Source organism: Microtus ochrogaster, chromosome 18, assembly GCF_000317375.1.
Source record: "Microtus ochrogaster isolate Prairie Vole_2 chromosome 18, MicOch1.0, whole genome shotgun sequence".
In the NCBI taxonomy this organism is placed as follows: domain Eukaryota; kingdom Metazoa; phylum Chordata; class Mammalia; order Rodentia; family Cricetidae; genus Microtus; species Microtus ochrogaster.
The window spans coordinates 61,605,238-61,621,151 of NC_022020.1; the positions used below are offsets into that span (position 1 = coordinate 61,605,238).

A 15,914-nucleotide genomic window follows, 5' to 3' on the forward strand; every position below is an offset into this window, starting at 1 on the left:
GCAAGAAACTGTCTTTGAAGGTCATGTCTAGCTCCCGATTCATCTCTGTTTCCCTAGTATTAACATCTACACAGTTGTGTTTGGTATCGGAAGAATTGATTTGGTGTACACCACTGCTGTCATGTAGTTTACATGCTTTTACACTTACAACACCACCCTTTAAGGATCATATAAAGCCCAAACTTTTCCACTGGCAGTTAAGCACAACACACTTCTGTGTACTTGGTGGTATGGTAAGCTGCAGTAGTAGTCCTAGCTAACAAATGGCCACCAACAGCAGTCATATGGCCTTTGGAGTCAGATTTGCTGAGTCCCAACTCTTCAGATCCCTCTGAGAACAGTGGAAGAAGTAGATCATTATATAGGTGAAAGGTCTATCTCAAACAATGAGGGTCTTTAGCATGGTGGTGATTATACATGCCTTAAACCCAGCACTCAGGAGGCGAGGCAGAGGCAGGTGAATCTCCATAAATTCAAGGCCAGCCTGATCTACAGGGTGAGTTCCAGGACAACCATGGCTACACAGTGAAACCCTGTCTGATTTAATGTTGTATATGACCAAAACATGCTCAACCAGGTCATTTAACCTACTACTGTTCTGCTTGTTTGGTGGTAGGCGGGTCCTCACATAATATACACTGGTCTCAAACTCCCTAAGTGGCTGATAATGACCTTGACTTTCTGACCTTCCTGCCTCCAGCTCCTGGGTGCTGGACTTATCCAGGGTTATGCCCACATAATAATGCAACAGTCTACAGCTGTCCTAGTTTGTTCATTAGTGCTGTGATCAACACCAAGACCAAAGCAGCACAGAAGAGGGTTTATTTTAGCTTACACTTACAGATACAACACTTAGAGAAGTCTCAGGTCAGGAACTCAAGCAAAAGCAACAGAGGAACACTGCTTACTGGCTCCATCTCTCTGTCTTCTGCTCGGCTATCCTTCTTACGTAGTCTAGTGCCACCCACCCCTGGTACTGTTGTGCTAAGTAGACCTCAGTGCATGAAAACCAACACACAAACCAACAATAAAACACCCTACCCAAACCAATCAACAAACTTAACAAACAAACAAAAAAATCACCTCAGCACTTTTGCATTTATTGTTAATTTTCTATGCAAAATTATAGTGAGAATCAAAACCTACTAAAATCAAGGCCTTACAGTATAGTTATTCTCCTGTGCGAACACAGACCAAAATCATTACAATATTTACCTTGCTAGTGAAGTATCTTTTGTTTCCAAGGCTATTGCACTGTCAACCAATGCATTTAGAAACCTGGAACCAGTGTTAGACAGAGCAGCAGGGGAGAAATTCACACTCTCCATGAGAAAGTCCTGAAGATGTTTGGCTGAAACAAAAAAAGAATTTTATGGTGTCTCAGATGTTATGTCTTTCTTGTTTTATAAACTTTTATCATAGTTTTTTTTTATAAAGATTTTATGTAAGCCAGGCATGGTGTTGAAAGCCTTTAATCTCAAACTCCAGAGGCAGTGCCACCCAGAATCAACCAAAACCAAAACAGGACACCTCTGATTTCAAGGCTAACCAGATCTACATGGAGAGTTCCAAGAGAGCCAGGGCTACACAAAGAAACCCTACTTCAAAAAATTATTATTATTATCATTATTATTTTATTTTTAATTATGATATGTGTGTCTGTGCACTTCGAGCACAGGTAGAGTTGTGAAGTGTCCAGTGGGTTGTGTTGGGAACCAACTTGTTCAATCCTCAGGACCCACACAGTAGAACACAGAACTGACTCTCCTGAGCTGCTCTCTGACTTCCACATGCTTATGTACCCATGCCTCAAAAGCAGTAAGTGAAATTAAAAAAGAAAGAAAGAAAGAAAACGGGATCACTATGTAGACCTAGAATTCACAATGTAAACCATAACAGCCTTGAACTCAAGAGATCTACCTGCTCCTGTCTCCTAAATGCTAAGACTAAAGAAGAAAGCCACCCTATCCATAAAATAAATGTAATTTAGCTGGATAGTGGTGGCGCACCCCTTTAATCCCAGAACTGGGGAGGCAGAGGCAGATGGATCTCTGTGAGTTTGAGGCCAGCCTGGTCTACAAAATAGTTTCCAGGACAGCCAGGGCTGTTACACAGAGAAACCTTGTCTCAAAACACTTAAATCCCCAAAAATCCAATTTCAAAAGACCATATTATGAGAATACAAATAAAGGAGTAAACATGGAAGTTTTGCACACCAAACTTTCTGTGCTAATTTTAAAAGACTATTGGGCTGGGATTAAAGGCCCAGCACTTTACTCCCAGCACTGGGGAGGCAGAGGCAGGCGGATCTCTGTGAGTCCAAGGCCAGCCTGGTCTACAAGAGCTAGTTCCAGGACAGGCACCAAAGCTACAGAGAAACCTTATCTCAAAAAACAAACAACAAAAAGACTATTGGAAAAAGTATATATGCGTTAGAATTAAATATAACTGCACTATATTCAAAACATCATATAGTGTTTGGAGAGATGTTCAGTTTGTTGTTGTGGTTGCTGTTGTTTGTTCTGAGACAGGATCTCTGGTTGTCCTGGAACTCTCTATCTAGACCAGGCTATACTCGAGACCCACCTGCCTCAGCCTCCCAAGTGTTGCACTTGCTCTTGCAGAGGATCTAGATGCAGTTCCCAGGACCCACACGGTGGCTTACAATCACACTAGCTCCAGTTCCTGGGGATCCAACACCCACTTCAAACCTCTACAAATACCAGGCATGCATGGAGTGTACATAAATCCATGCAGACAAAACACTTTTACACATAAAATCTTTTTTTTTTTCCCAAAAAAATATATATAACAAATGTCCCGTACTTGGTTAAACATATGGCAAACAGATCTCACTTCCTCTGTTTGGTGCACTGTCATCCTCAAAACTTTTTGTTTGCTGGGCGATGGTGGCGCACGCCTTTAATCCCAGCACTCAGGAGGCAGAGGCAGGCGGATCTCTGTGAGTTCGAGACCAGCCTGGTCTACATGAGCTAGTTCCAGGACAGGCTCCAAAGCCATAGAGAAACCCTGTCTCGAAAAACCAAAAAAAAAAAAAAAAAACCTTTTTGTTTAAGTAGAATGAGCATACATTTATTAAGAAAAAGTAATAAAGAACCCTAGCGTGAGAGGAGTTCCAAAGAAGGAATGTCCCAGAAAGACTTTTGTCCTTCCCTTTGGCTTTGTGCCCTGCTCTCACTGTCAGCACCAACAAAAAGAGGGGAAAGAAAAAGACTGTCCTTTGATACAGTCTTGCCATGTGATCCAAGCTGACACTGCACTCCCTACGATTCTCATGCTGCACCTTCTGAATGCTGGGATTACAAGCTTTCACCACCACGTCTGTCTCCACAGGAAATTTTAAAGTAAGTCCCTGATCCACAGCCCCTGGTGATTTGTCCAAGTCTCACCCTTCAGGGCTGCTGCCTCCAGTGTCTGCGCAAGCTCCGGAAGCGGAGAAAACTACAAGCCTCTTTCTTGTTAGGCTAAGGCGCTTTTGTTCTGGTTTTTGAGAAAGGCTCTAACGACGCAGCCTAGGCTGACCTTGAACTCACAGATATCCTTCTGCCTCTGACTCTATAAAGTGTTGGGGTTAAAGCCATTCTCCCACCAACCCCCACCCCAGCAAATTTAATTCTCTTTTAGGATTTACTGTTTTACTTGCATTGTATCAATAAAACACACTATAGTAAATTCCTAATTTGGAAGTTACTATAATGGAGCAGAAGTCAATTGCCCAAAATAATAAAGGTAATAATCAATCCAAGTATCCTATCCTAATCGTGCAAATCTAGTTAACGCTACGACCTCTTTCAGAACTCGGCATTAACTCACCTTCTGACTCATACTCATTTGCTTTCTGTTTTAAATCCTCTATTACCAGGCAGATGTCCCTGTCCCGGACCCTGTTGCGTTCTGAAAGGTGATACAAAATTTCTGTCGTCCGTGGATTCACCTCATACTGTGGAATGGGATGGTCTCCGAATATCTTTTTCAACCACGCCGCAACCTAACCACGAAAAGGTAAGCCTTGTTATAATGGCACAACAGAATCCGACAAAGCAGGGCTCCGCAGCCAACTCAACGTTTTGTGTGGCTATGCCGGGGTCCTGACTTGTCAACAAGGGAAAAGTCGAAATGACCAAGGACCCCTCACTCTTTGCCAACGCTGCAAACGCAGCACCAGGCAAAACAAAAACAAAAGCCACCACCACCAACAAATCGAAACAAAAACCCACAACTGCCAGATCTTAAAGAGTGTGAAGTAAGATCCGTGACGGTCTGAAAAGCAAGGGGTCCCCAACACATCCTAAATCCCCCAGTGCCAGGCGGCTCCAGGAGTTGGACTAAGGCTCGGATGTTTGAATTCCAGGCTGAAGCAGCAGAGGCTGGGCTGCAAGGTGGGTTTGCCTCGGGAGTCCCACTCCAGCCTTAAGTGAGGGGCTGACACAGGAAAAGGAGGGCATGGCCTCCGGGGGAGGGGGGACTCCCAGCCTGCAAGGGGCCTCAGGGGTCGCGGGGGCACCGTGCGATCGGGACAGAAACTACTACAGTGCGGCGAGCGAGGAGCCCGGCAGACTCAAGGCCCCGGGAGGGTTAGGCAGGTTCCCCAGACCCAGCTCCGGATGTCACCTGCGACTCTCTCTCCTCCGGCGCCGCCATGACCACCGCTCCCGCCACCTCACTCTCAAAACCTCGCGGGGAACGCCCCAGGCCCCACCCCCTAACCGTTGTGTCCGCCCCTCAGGCGCGGGAATTCTGGGAGTTGTGGTTTTTACCCATTCCAGTACCACGAACGCCTCAGGGCCTAGTCTGATCGAAGGTTTCACAGACTTTGCTGCATTCTTGGATCTGAGCCCACTGTGTCATAATCATAAAAATTAGAAGAGCTGGTAAAGGCAAGTTTTTTTTTCCTTATATTTACCTCTTCAATCAAATTGTCTTTAAAATACCTATAACTTCCAGTTTTTAGTCTGCAGATGGTATTGCTCCCATACTGATTGCATAAATTATTTTTGAATATGGGGGCACTTGCATGTAATCCCAGAACTAAGACATTACATAGTGATATGGCAAGCTCCATGTCAGCCTGAGCTATGGCGTGAGACTATCTCAAACAAACAAACATACTCAAAAGGGTTGAACTTCATGGCTGGGAGTTGGTAGAGTGCTTACCTGACATGCGGGTTGGATCTCCAGCAGATCCTTTACTGTATATGGTAGTATACACTTGTAATTCTGGCACCTAGAAGGTGGAGGAAAGGTGATTGGAAATGTAAAACCATCTTCAACTACATAGCAAATTCAAGGCCAACCCCGCTTATTTGATGAAACCTGTCTTAGCTAGGTTTTTTCTTTTTTCTTTCTTTTCTTTTCTTTCCTTCTGTGAAGAGACAGCATGACCACTGCAACTATTATAAAGAAAACCTTTAATTGGAGTGGCTTGCTCACAGTTTCAGAGGTTCAGTCCTTTATCTTCATGATGGGGACCACAGTGGCATGCAGGCAGATGTGCTGGAGTCAAGAATGCTACATCTTGAACTCCTGAAGGCAACAGGAAGTCAACTGATAGTCATACTTAGGGAAGCTTGAGCAAAAGAGACTTCAAAGCCCACCCCCACAGTGACACATTTCCTCCAACAAGGCCACACCTCTTAATAGAGTCACTCCTTTTGGGGATCATTTTCTTTCAAACCACCACAAAAAAACCTATCTCAAAAAACCAAAACCAAATTAATTTTTTTGTTGTCCTCTGGCATAGGAGCTGCAGCTATCTTCATATTAGTTTCTGCTATCAAGGATCCAAATGTCCTTAAGATTTATTTATTTAAGCTTTTATGCTTTTATTACATTTCAAAATTTGTTTGGTTTGGGGGAGTTGCTGATAGGGTGTCAAAGCACAACTTTCAGGAACAGATAGATTCTTGTTGTGGGATACAACTGCACACTGAGAAGATGTGCTGCTCTCATTGATAATTAAAAGCAGATTGTCCAATGGCGAGGCAGGATTTGAGGGCCAGGAGAATGCTGGGGATAAGAAGGGTGGAGACAGAGGAGTCGCCAGCCAGATGGGGAAGATGAAGCATGACGGGGGCATAGATGAGGTAAGGGGGCCTCCGGGCAGCACAGAGATGAATAGACATGGGTTCATTTAGAGACACACATGGGTCTAATCTACATGGGAAGTAGAAAAAGACAAGATCTCCTGAGTAGACTGGGAGCTTGGGGACCATGGGAGAGGGTAGAAGGGGAGGGGAGAGGAGGAGAGGAGAGTGGAGAAAAATATATAGCTCAATAAAAACAATTATAAAAAAAGAAATAATAAATAAATAAAAAAGAAATTGCTAGACACCATGATAAAAAAAAAGAAATGGATTCGTTTAAGTTATAAGCGCTGGCTGGAGACAAGCCTACACTATCAGCTGAGCATCCATAATTAATAAGAAATCTCTCTGTGATTATTTGGAAAGGACTGCTGAGACACAGAGAAACTCTGTCTATAGATTTTCTCCTTTCAACATTTAGGTCCCTGAGGTCAAACTTAAAGATCAAACTTGGGATAGAGGTGTACACAGGGAGACCCTGTCTCCAAAAAACAAACAAACAAAACCAAAACAACAATAACATTAATAAAATAAATCTTTAAAAACCCTGTGAGTAAAATCTGCTGCTCTCCAATTTCATAGAGTAGGTATATGATATGTGTGTGTGAGAGAGAGAGAATACATTATTTCTATCATATTATAAAAGTGAAAATATAATAGACTCCTTAGAGTGACAAGAGTAGTTGTTGGCAGAAGAAAACTTGAGATTTATCTGAACATAGAAAGGTGATTTTTGATTTTGAACCATTCTCAGTAGGATTGTTGACCACTCTCTCAAACTCCTTGGGATTGTTAGAAATTTTGAGCCTATTTAATTTAGACAGGATTCTTAGAAGTTTTGAACCTATCTAATTTAGACAGGATTATTGGAAGTTTTGAACCTATCTAATTTAGACAGGATTCTTGGAAGTTTTGAACCTATCTAATTTAGACAGGATTATTGGAAGTTTTGAGCCTATCCAATTTACACAGGATTCTTCCCCACTCCCTTCCCCAACTGGGCATTGAATGCAGAGCCTGCTACACCGCCAGCAGGTTGGCTACACTGAGATTTGTTCTTAGCCCCTTTACTGATTGGTTGATTAATCGATTGACAAGATCTTGCTGTGTCCAGGCTGATCTAGAATTTGTTAATCTTCATCCTTTAACTTTCCCAACAGGGATTACAGGACTGAGGCATCAGGCTTCCCTGAAAAGGTTCTTTTAGATTGAACCTTAAAGAATTTCAAACCCACTATAGATTTGGGTGTTTGGGTTGGAAAAATGGAGCAAAGGTTAAGAGCACAAACTGCTGCCCTTCTAGAGGACCAGGTTTGATTCCTAGCACCTCCATAGTCACTCCAGTACCACGGTATCTTACAGTCTCTTCTGGCCTGTGAGGTCACAGGAACACATGGTGCTCACACATACATGCAAACAAAATATTCATATGCATAATAAAATAAAACATTTTAATTAAAAAATATCTGGGCATTTATTATAAACCCAAATGGGGGGGGCAGCATGATGGCCGACTGGGTAAAGTGCTTGTACTCCAAACCTGACCTGAGTTTGAGTCTCAGGATCCACATCTTGTGGAAAGAGAGGCCTGCCCTTTGGGCTTCACAAGCACGCCTTGGCGCTCGAGCATATATACCACACACTAGTAATAATAAACACTTAAAATGACTTCAGATGGCCAGGACCTGAGAACTAAATCCTCAGGGTGGGTGCATTGTGCAGGAGTAACACTGCCCTGGACGGCCACAGCACGCGGTGTAACCCCGCCGAGACTGGTAATCCTGCTGAAATCTGAGCAGTCGGCCCGGGTGGGGACGACAGCGACTTCAGGGTAGCTCCGCTACTCACTTGGTCGCCCGGGGCAACCACAAGGTCGATTCAAAAGACAAAAAAAAAAAAGTATGACTACTAGGGGAGAAATTGGGAATACATGATTCGTTCATTTTTTAGTTCCAAATGTTAGAACTTGCTATTTTAAAAGAAAAGAAAATAAAAAAATGAACATTTAAAAAAAAAAGGATTTGCCTCCGGAGGTGAAGGCGAGGGGCGGTACTTCCGGGTCAGGTGGGCTGGCTGCCTTGACCTTCCCTCGCGCTCGGCCATTTTGTGCCAGTCGTCCGGTGGCTGCGGCTGCAGAGGATCTCTCCGACTAGCTGCGAGGATGCTGTCCGTGCGCGTCGCCGCGGCCGTGGCCCGTGCCCTCCCTCGACGGGCGGGACTGGTGAGCGCCGGGGCCTGGGCAGGCGGGCGTGGGCGCGGCTGGAGGATTCTGCGGAACGCTGCGGGGCTGTGCCGTGCTGTGCAGCGCGGGGCCGGGGCGGACGGCGCCATCTTGCACCGTGGCTGCTCGGCTGCGCGGACGGACGGCCGCTTTTGCAGGCCTGCGGTGGGCGGTGGTGCTGGGGATCCGCGACCTCGGCGTGGCGGGGCAAAGGGGTGTTAGGAGGATTCCGGTGTTGGGGTGAGGGCGGCCCGAGTTGAAGGTCAGGGTTTGTCCGCTGTCTGTTTGGCCTGCTCTGAGGCTTGTTCCTGGGGTCCGGCTCCGCTGAAGGTCAAAGGAGCTGTCAGCAGCTTTGGGCCCGTGAACAAGGAGAGCCTGACATTGTCTGAAGGTCAGCAGGCCCGATCCTTTCACCTGTGCTCGGAGGTCACTTCAAGGGAAAGGAATAAATGAAAGTGATTTTTTTAAGTAGTTGGGCGGTTGATCACTTGGTGCTGAACACGGAAGGGGTCGTGCAGACATCGCTAGGTGCGGAAGCAGTTTGTGTGGTTTACACTGTCAACGACGATGGAATTTTTGTAAATGGCCTAAAATTAGGCAGAAGACTTTAATGGGTGTTTTCTTTTTTCTTTTTTGGGGGGGGCACACTTTTAAAGATTTGTCCTTGTCTAAGAGAGACATACATGAGGAGTAGAAAACGACAAGATCTCCTGAGTAAATTGGGAGCATGGGGACCTTGGGAGAGGGTTGAAGGGTAGGGGAGAGGCAGAGAGGAGAGCTCAATAAAAATCAATTTAAAAAATTTTTTTAAAATTGAATTGTCCACCTCATGTTTAAAGAATTGTAAAATAGAACAGAAGATTGGGAAACGTTGAGTCAGTGCCCCTCACTGGTGATATTGCATGTAGAAGGGAAATGCGGGGGTCCAGGTTTCACTTTGCTGTTGGACTTATTTTCTAATCTACCTGCAGCATCGTTTTGTTTACCCAGTCTTTGCTTTTTAAGGTAGGAAATACACTGAGGTCCCCCCCCCCCATTAGATAGGGGTTGTCTTAGTGAGATTTCCACACCTCAACTGAAATCTAATAGCAAAATTGTAATGCCTTTAAGGGAAGAAATTTCTTAACATTTGTTTCTGAAAATAAGCTTCCCATAGTGTTGTGCACCAGCAGTTTCCACACTAAATCCTCGAATCACAACATGCTTTCCTATAAGTTTTTGACTGATAAGCAAAATTTACCATTTGGTCAGCCTAAACCCGTATTTAAACGTGTTAGTTTTATGGAGGCTTCGCTGCTTGTTTTGTTGTTTTTGAGAAAGGTCTTGCTGTGGTTCTGGCTGGCCTGAAACTTGCTATATAAACCACCATGGCTTCAAACTCCAGGAGATCCTCTTGCCTTTTCCTGAGTGCTAGGATTACAGGCATGTACCACCATCACAACTAGCTTGTGAAAGCTCTGTGTTTATGCCTTGTGCATGTGTGTATACTTGCGTGTGCAAGTATATGAGAGTAGCTTATGTCTGGTGAAGCCTTTTTCTAGGGTCAAGTTGCTTAAAGAATATTTTGTACTAGGTCTCCAAAAATGCTTTGGGGTCATCCTTCATTGGTGCAAGAAATCTCCATGCCTCCAACACTCGACTTCAGAAGACTGGTAAGTCAGTTTTTAAATCTACACCGTGGAGATTTTTTCCCCTGTTAATTTTTTTTCTCTTTTAAAACATACTACAGAAACTCAAGTTTTCAAACCATTAATATTCCATTTAAAATGTCTTGATGGATTCTCTTTGTCTAATGAAACTGTATATTTCTGTTAGTGCTGTATGGCTTCTAATAATTTATTTTGGATGAAACAATATACATATGCAATAGGTACCTGCTCTCTCCCAACTATGAAAGATTTTTTTTTTAGTAAGAAGTATGAGAAGAGGAGCAATTTATTTTATTTTACTTATTATTGATAGGCTTTTTCAAATGCAATTGCCTTTTCAAATCGCTTCTGTTTTATACCTGCAGGTACATTAGGGATGTGGGGAGCCAAATATACATAAAAAGACATTGATTGGGGAGTTACTTTGGGGATGTGTTGGAGGGCTTTTCCTCTTTTTCTGTTGGAGGTGCTGGGGGTGGAACCCAGAGCTTGGTAGACAAGCAGTGTTGATCAGCGTCCCTGGCCATGTAGTGGTAATTTTAGGATAAAGGTAAAATGCATACATAGTGTGTATAGTAAGATGAGCACTGGTGCTTGGGTGCTTTTTTTTTTTTTAAGATTTATTTATTAATTATGTGTACAGCATCGGCCTGCATGTATGCCTGCAGGCCAGAAGAGGGCACAATATCTTATAGAGGGTTGTGAGCTACCATGTGGGTGCTGGGAATTGAACTCAGGACCTCTGGAAGAACAGTCAGTGCTCTTAACCTCTGAGCCATCTCTCAGCCCGCTTTGGTGCTTTAAAGGGTTTATTTTTGCATTTGTTCATTGAACAAGTCCATGTATGTGTGGAGGCAGCTTTTAGGAGCCAGCTCTTCTACCTTGTGGGTCTCTGGAACTGTAACTCTGTACCAGGCTTGCTGGTGCCTTTACCCAGTGAGCCATCTCCCTAGCAGCCGTTTATATTATTAGCTGGGGGGTGGGGAGGCACTGTGTGCTTGAGATCAGAGGACAGCATTTTGAGAGTGTTTGTTCTACTACCTTGTGGGTCTTGGGGTCAAGGTTGGGTTATTGGGTTTGTCAACTGCCACTTTTCTTAAGGAACTAGTAGTCTGCTGCTCTCACTGCCTTCTCTTTAATGGACTACATTTTAAGGTGTTAGTGGAGTTTAGCCAAAAGTTCAGATTTAACATATTTACAGATTCTTTAGAAATTGAATGAGAAAACAAGGTAAAGCATTAGGAAAGGTAAAATTTAATTTTTGCAGCTGTTTGGATTACTGTCTGCCTGTGGAGAAGTGTTTCCTCTCAAATCACTTGGGAGTTTTCAATAATTTTGAGTGATAAATATCCAGCTTTATAAAAAATTTATTTTTATTTACATGTATGAGTGCTTTGCCTGGGTGTATGCAAGTGTGTGGGTGTTAGGTGCCCTCTGGGGGCTTTAGATCCCTGGAACTGGAGTTAGATACAGTTGCGAGTTGCCATTTGGGTGAAGAACTGAACCCAGAGCCTCTGGAAGAGTAGCAAATGCTTTCTACCACTGAACCATCATCTCTCCAGCCTAGGATACCCAACTTTTAAAAAAAGATTGTGTATTATGTTTTAGAATGATTTTGAATGTTATCATGAAGCCGGTTGTTGGGAAATGGTTTTGAGAAGCTATTTAGACCAGATTATTTAAATTGGGTTGTTCTGTCCCAGGCACTGCTGAGATGTCCTCCATTCTTGAAGAACGGATTCTTGGAGCTGATACTTCTGTTGATCTCGAAGAGACTGGGCGTGTCTTAAGCATTGGTGATGGTATTGCCCGAGTACATGGACTGAGGAATGTTCAAGCAGAGGAAATGGTAGAATTTTCCTCAGGCTTAAAGGTAATTTATAAAGTGGGAGTTTTGTTATTTTAGGATCTGTGGCTTTGGTTTTTCATTTCATTTAGAGCTTGTCAAAAATTAAAAACATTTAAGTCTCAATTTGCCGCATTTCCCCCTATTACAGGTTATAAAGAGAATAAAGTAGGAAAGTTTTGGTTGAGCCAAGTCCCAGTCTACTGTTCTCTCATAAGTGCTGATAAATAAGTTGTTGCCACTGGCACCAACATTAAAACTTTGACAAAAATTTTAATGAATTCATGCCAGTTCCTTTGTAGCTGTTCAGATTGTTTAATGCAAAAGCATTTGATTACTTGAACTAAATTCTTTTCCCAAGAAGAGTAGTTCCATTATTGAAAGTTGAGTCAGTGTGTAGCTGTCCAGAGCTCTGCTGATACATTGTACTTAGCTAGTGGAGATTGGGGCCAGCATACCATAGTGTCTCCTGTTATGTTGCATGAAGTCTTCACCAGAGAACATTAGGTGAAAGATACTAGACTAACGCAGGTGGAAGGGAACACTACTCTGCTGCTTGCTGTGTTACTAATATGACGGGAGAGCCTCTGGTGTCCTTGTTCACTTGTCCCTTTTGTGCAGGGTATGTCCCTGAACTTGGAACCTGACAATGTTGGAGTTGTCGTGTTTGGAAATGATAAGCTAATTAAAGAAGGTGACATTGTGAAGAGAACGGGAGCCATTGTGGATGTTCCAGTTGGTGAGGAGCTGTTGGGCCGCGTAGTTGATGCCCTTGGTAATGCCATTGATGGGAAGGTGAGTTAATGCTAGTTGGATTCTGGTGTGGTAAACATCAAAACCAATTTTGAGGCTTCCTTTTTATTTATTTTTAATGCTTAATGTTTTTTACAGGGTCCAATTGGTTCCAAGACCCGTAGACGAGTGGGCCTGAAAGCCCCTGGAATCATTCCCCGAATCTCTGTGCGGGAACCAATGCAGACTGGCATTAAGGCTGTGGATAGTCTGGTGCCAATTGGTCGTGGTCAGCGTGAGCTGATCATTGGTGACAGACAGACTGGGTAAAGACTCAAAATCTTGTTAAAAGTTCTAACTGGTGTTGATTCTAAGTAAATAATTTATGTGTTTAAATGGCAAATACCTTGACTGTAATGGGGCAGTGGCAAGTGATAATGGCGGTTAACAGTGGTAGCACAATTTTGCCTAGAAATCCTGTATTTAGTGACACCTATGCCACTCTCTTTAAAGGAAAACATCGATTGCTATCGACACAATCATCAACCAGAAACGTTTCAATGATGGGACTGATGAAAAGAAGAAGCTGTACTGTATCTACGTTGCTATTGGTCAGAAACGGTCCACCGTTGCCCAGTTGGTGAAGAGACTGACAGATGCAGGTACTGAAGAACATTAGTCTAATGGCCGCTCTATCGCTGCTAATCTTGGAAGTGTCTCTATAACCAAGGCTGATTTTACTCCAGGGAACTGAAGGGTCTAATAGAAATCAGAACAAACAAGGAAGTGCTGTGCATCTCCTCCTAGCTGGAGTGCTTGTGGATTCGATTACTATTTTGCTTGGGGTTTTGTTTGTTTTGGATTTTTTTTAATATTTTAATTTTGGGGCAGTGGAAGAAGGTTGAAACAAGGTCTTTGTGTAGCCCTCGCTGTCCTAGAACTTCTTATGTAGACCAGGCTGGCTACAGACTCACAGAGGTCTACCTGCCTCTCCCTCTCATGTGCTGGGACTAAAGGTGTGTGCCACCACTGCCCATGTTGATGTCTTTTTTTAAGATGGGGTCTCATGCAGCTCTGGCTAACCTTAAACCATCGTCTTCTACTTCCCAGGTCCTGGGGACTAGAGGCTTATGCTTGGGGTTATTTCACAGGGTGTGAGGAAGAGTATACTGTAGCTCATCTGTCCCTGGTTGGCCTTGGACTTGTTATAGCCAAGGATAATGTGGAACTCTGCTCTTTTGTCTCTACCTCCTAGGACTGTAAGCATGCTCTATTGTGCCTAATTTATTTGGTGCCTGTGTTCAAATCTAGGACTTTTGAAGCCTGTTGAAGATGGGCTCTACCAACTGAGTTCTTTCCTTTCACCTTTATGTGGGTTCTAGAAATTGAATTCATGTTTTCAGGCCTTCATAGCAAGCACCATTGCCCCTAGGACTCCACACACCCATTAATTTTACAGAATGAGGGCAGTGGACAATTTTGTTTTATAGCCTCTAATTTAAAATAACAGTATTGATAGCTTTGTAAAATGTAAACCTTGTTTTCTCCTCAGATGCCATGAAGTACACCATTGTGGTGTCAGCTACTGCTTCTGATGCTGCCCCCCTTCAGTATCTGGCTCCATACTCTGGCTGCTCCATGGGAGAGTATTTTAGAGATAATGGCAAGCATGCTTTGATCATCTACGACGATTTATCCAAACAGGTCGAAGGATGTCTTTATAACTTGTATGGTTGTATTAGTGGATGTTAGCAGATGCAGCTTGCTTAGCAGTTGAATTTCACCACCTTCTTCTCTACCGCAGGCCGTTGCTTACCGCCAGATGTCTCTGTTGCTGCGCCGACCCCCTGGCCGTGAAGCCTATCCTGGTGATGTGTTCTACCTACACTCTCGGCTGCTGGAGAGAGCAGCCAAGATGAACGATTCTTTTGGTGGTGGCTCTCTGACTGCCCTGCCAGTCATAGAAACCCAGGCTGGTGATGTGTCTGCTTACATTCCAACGAATGTTATTTCCATCACTGACGGACAGGTAACAGATTAATGGCTAAAATGTTTGATTTTTAAGGCACTGTTGAGGCTAATAAGCATGAATTAGTAAATTGCCTTTGCCTTGTTTTTTCAAGGCAGATTTTCTCTGTGTAACCCTAGTGTATTTTTATGGAATACAGTGACCATAAAACTGAAGAGAATAGGGACTGGAGAGGTGGCTCACTGGTTAAGAGCCCAGCATCTATTTGATTGCTCATAACCACTGTAACTCTACTTCTTGGGTGCTAGACAGCTGTTCTAGCTGTTTAGCTGAGAATGACTTTGACCACAAGTCCTGCTTCAGCCTCCTAGGTGTTAGGATTAAAACCATAAGCCATCCCACCTGGCTAGGCATGTTTTAGTTCATTACTTTCTAGCTGTAGGTAATTTTAAAGTGTATTTGAGAAGTTGTGTTACTGCCCTTGTTTTAGTTTGTTGAGACTGTGTTGTATAGTCTAGATAGGCTTGGAACTGCGTGTAGCCCAGACTTGGAATCTCAGTGACCCTTCTGCCTTTGCCCATGAGTGCTGGGATCACAGCCGTATGCAACGTGCATGTAGTTTGTTTTCAATATAAGTATCTCCCCCACCTCCATATTACCTGTTCTCAACAGTGGGTGTGTAGACTGGTGTATACCCTGAAAAGTCCCTTAGCAGTCTTATTCAAGTTTTGGGTCTCAGCTTTTGGCACAGTGACTTAAATTTGGCAAAAAAAGTATATTTATTAGAGCTTATTATATTTGTATTCTTGAATTGCAGATCTTCTTGGAAACAGAATTGTTCTATAAAGGCATCCGCCCTGCCATTAATGTGGGTTTGTCTGTGTCCCGTGTCGGATCTGCTGCCCAGACCAGGGCCATGAAGCAGGTAATTTTACCTCACTTTGAGAGGGAGCTTGTTGAAAAGTTTGTTTGTTAACTGTTTGTTTACTGCTATATGTGACATTGAGTCATGTTCACATCAACTTGTGTTTTCAGGTGGCAGGTACCATGAAGCTGGAGTTGGCTCAGTATCGGGAGGTTGCTGCTTTTGCCCAGTTTGGTTCTGATCTTGATGCTGCCACTCAGCAGCTCCTGAGTCGTGGTGTGCGTCTAACCGAGTTGTTAAAGCAAGGACAATACTGTGAGTCCTTTTCATTTGGTCAGGTTCCTGTTGTAATTTAGGGTCTTGCCAGGTCTACAGTGCTGCATTGTACCCCAAGATCTTCTTTCAAAGAAAAACCACCAGTTTTATTTTGCTAATGTAGTCCTTATTACCGTATGAGTGTAGTATTATGAGGTAAGGACAGTCAATTACATTTAATACATCTTCATGTTGTAAGATATGGAATCTAGC

At 43.5% G+C, this 15,914-nt stretch overlaps 2 protein-coding genes across 3 annotated transcripts in view; one reads left to right on the forward strand and one right to left on the reverse strand.

Moving 5' to 3' along the window:
* The window catches only part of Haus1 (HAUS augmin like complex subunit 1), a 12,376-nt gene extending 7,662 nt beyond the window's left edge, over positions 1-4,714 (reverse strand). For both annotated transcript variants that reach the window (XM_013349468.2, XM_005356293.3), the window contains exons 1-3: positions 4,633-4,714; positions 3,835-4,009; positions 1,216-1,351 (exon numbers count right to left, since the gene is read on the reverse strand). In XM_013349468.2, coding sequence (XP_013204922.1) covers positions 1,216-1,351; positions 3,835-4,009; positions 4,633-4,662 — 341 coding nt within the window. In that variant the 5' untranslated portion in view covers positions 4,663-4,714. The remainder of the gene's footprint in view (positions 1-1,215; positions 1,352-3,834; positions 4,010-4,632) is intronic.
* Positions 4,715-8,200: 3,486 nt separating this feature from the next.
* Positions 8,201-15,914, forward strand: part of Atp5f1a (ATP synthase F1 subunit alpha) — a 9,407-nt gene continuing 1,693 nt past the window's right edge. Inside the window, exons 1-10 of the mRNA XM_026783377.1 lie at positions 8,201-8,325; positions 9,899-9,977; positions 11,678-11,847; positions 12,442-12,615; positions 12,712-12,878; positions 13,066-13,214; positions 14,105-14,256; positions 14,357-14,581; positions 15,339-15,446; positions 15,557-15,733. Coding sequence (XP_026639178.1) covers positions 8,266-8,325; positions 9,899-9,977; positions 11,678-11,847; positions 12,442-12,615; positions 12,712-12,878; positions 13,066-13,214; positions 14,105-14,256; positions 14,357-14,581; positions 15,339-15,446; positions 15,557-15,733 — 1,461 coding nt within the window. The 5' untranslated portion in view covers positions 8,201-8,265. The remainder of the gene's footprint in view (positions 8,326-9,898; positions 9,978-11,677; positions 11,848-12,441; positions 12,616-12,711; positions 12,879-13,065; positions 13,215-14,104; positions 14,257-14,356; positions 14,582-15,338; positions 15,447-15,556; positions 15,734-15,914) is intronic.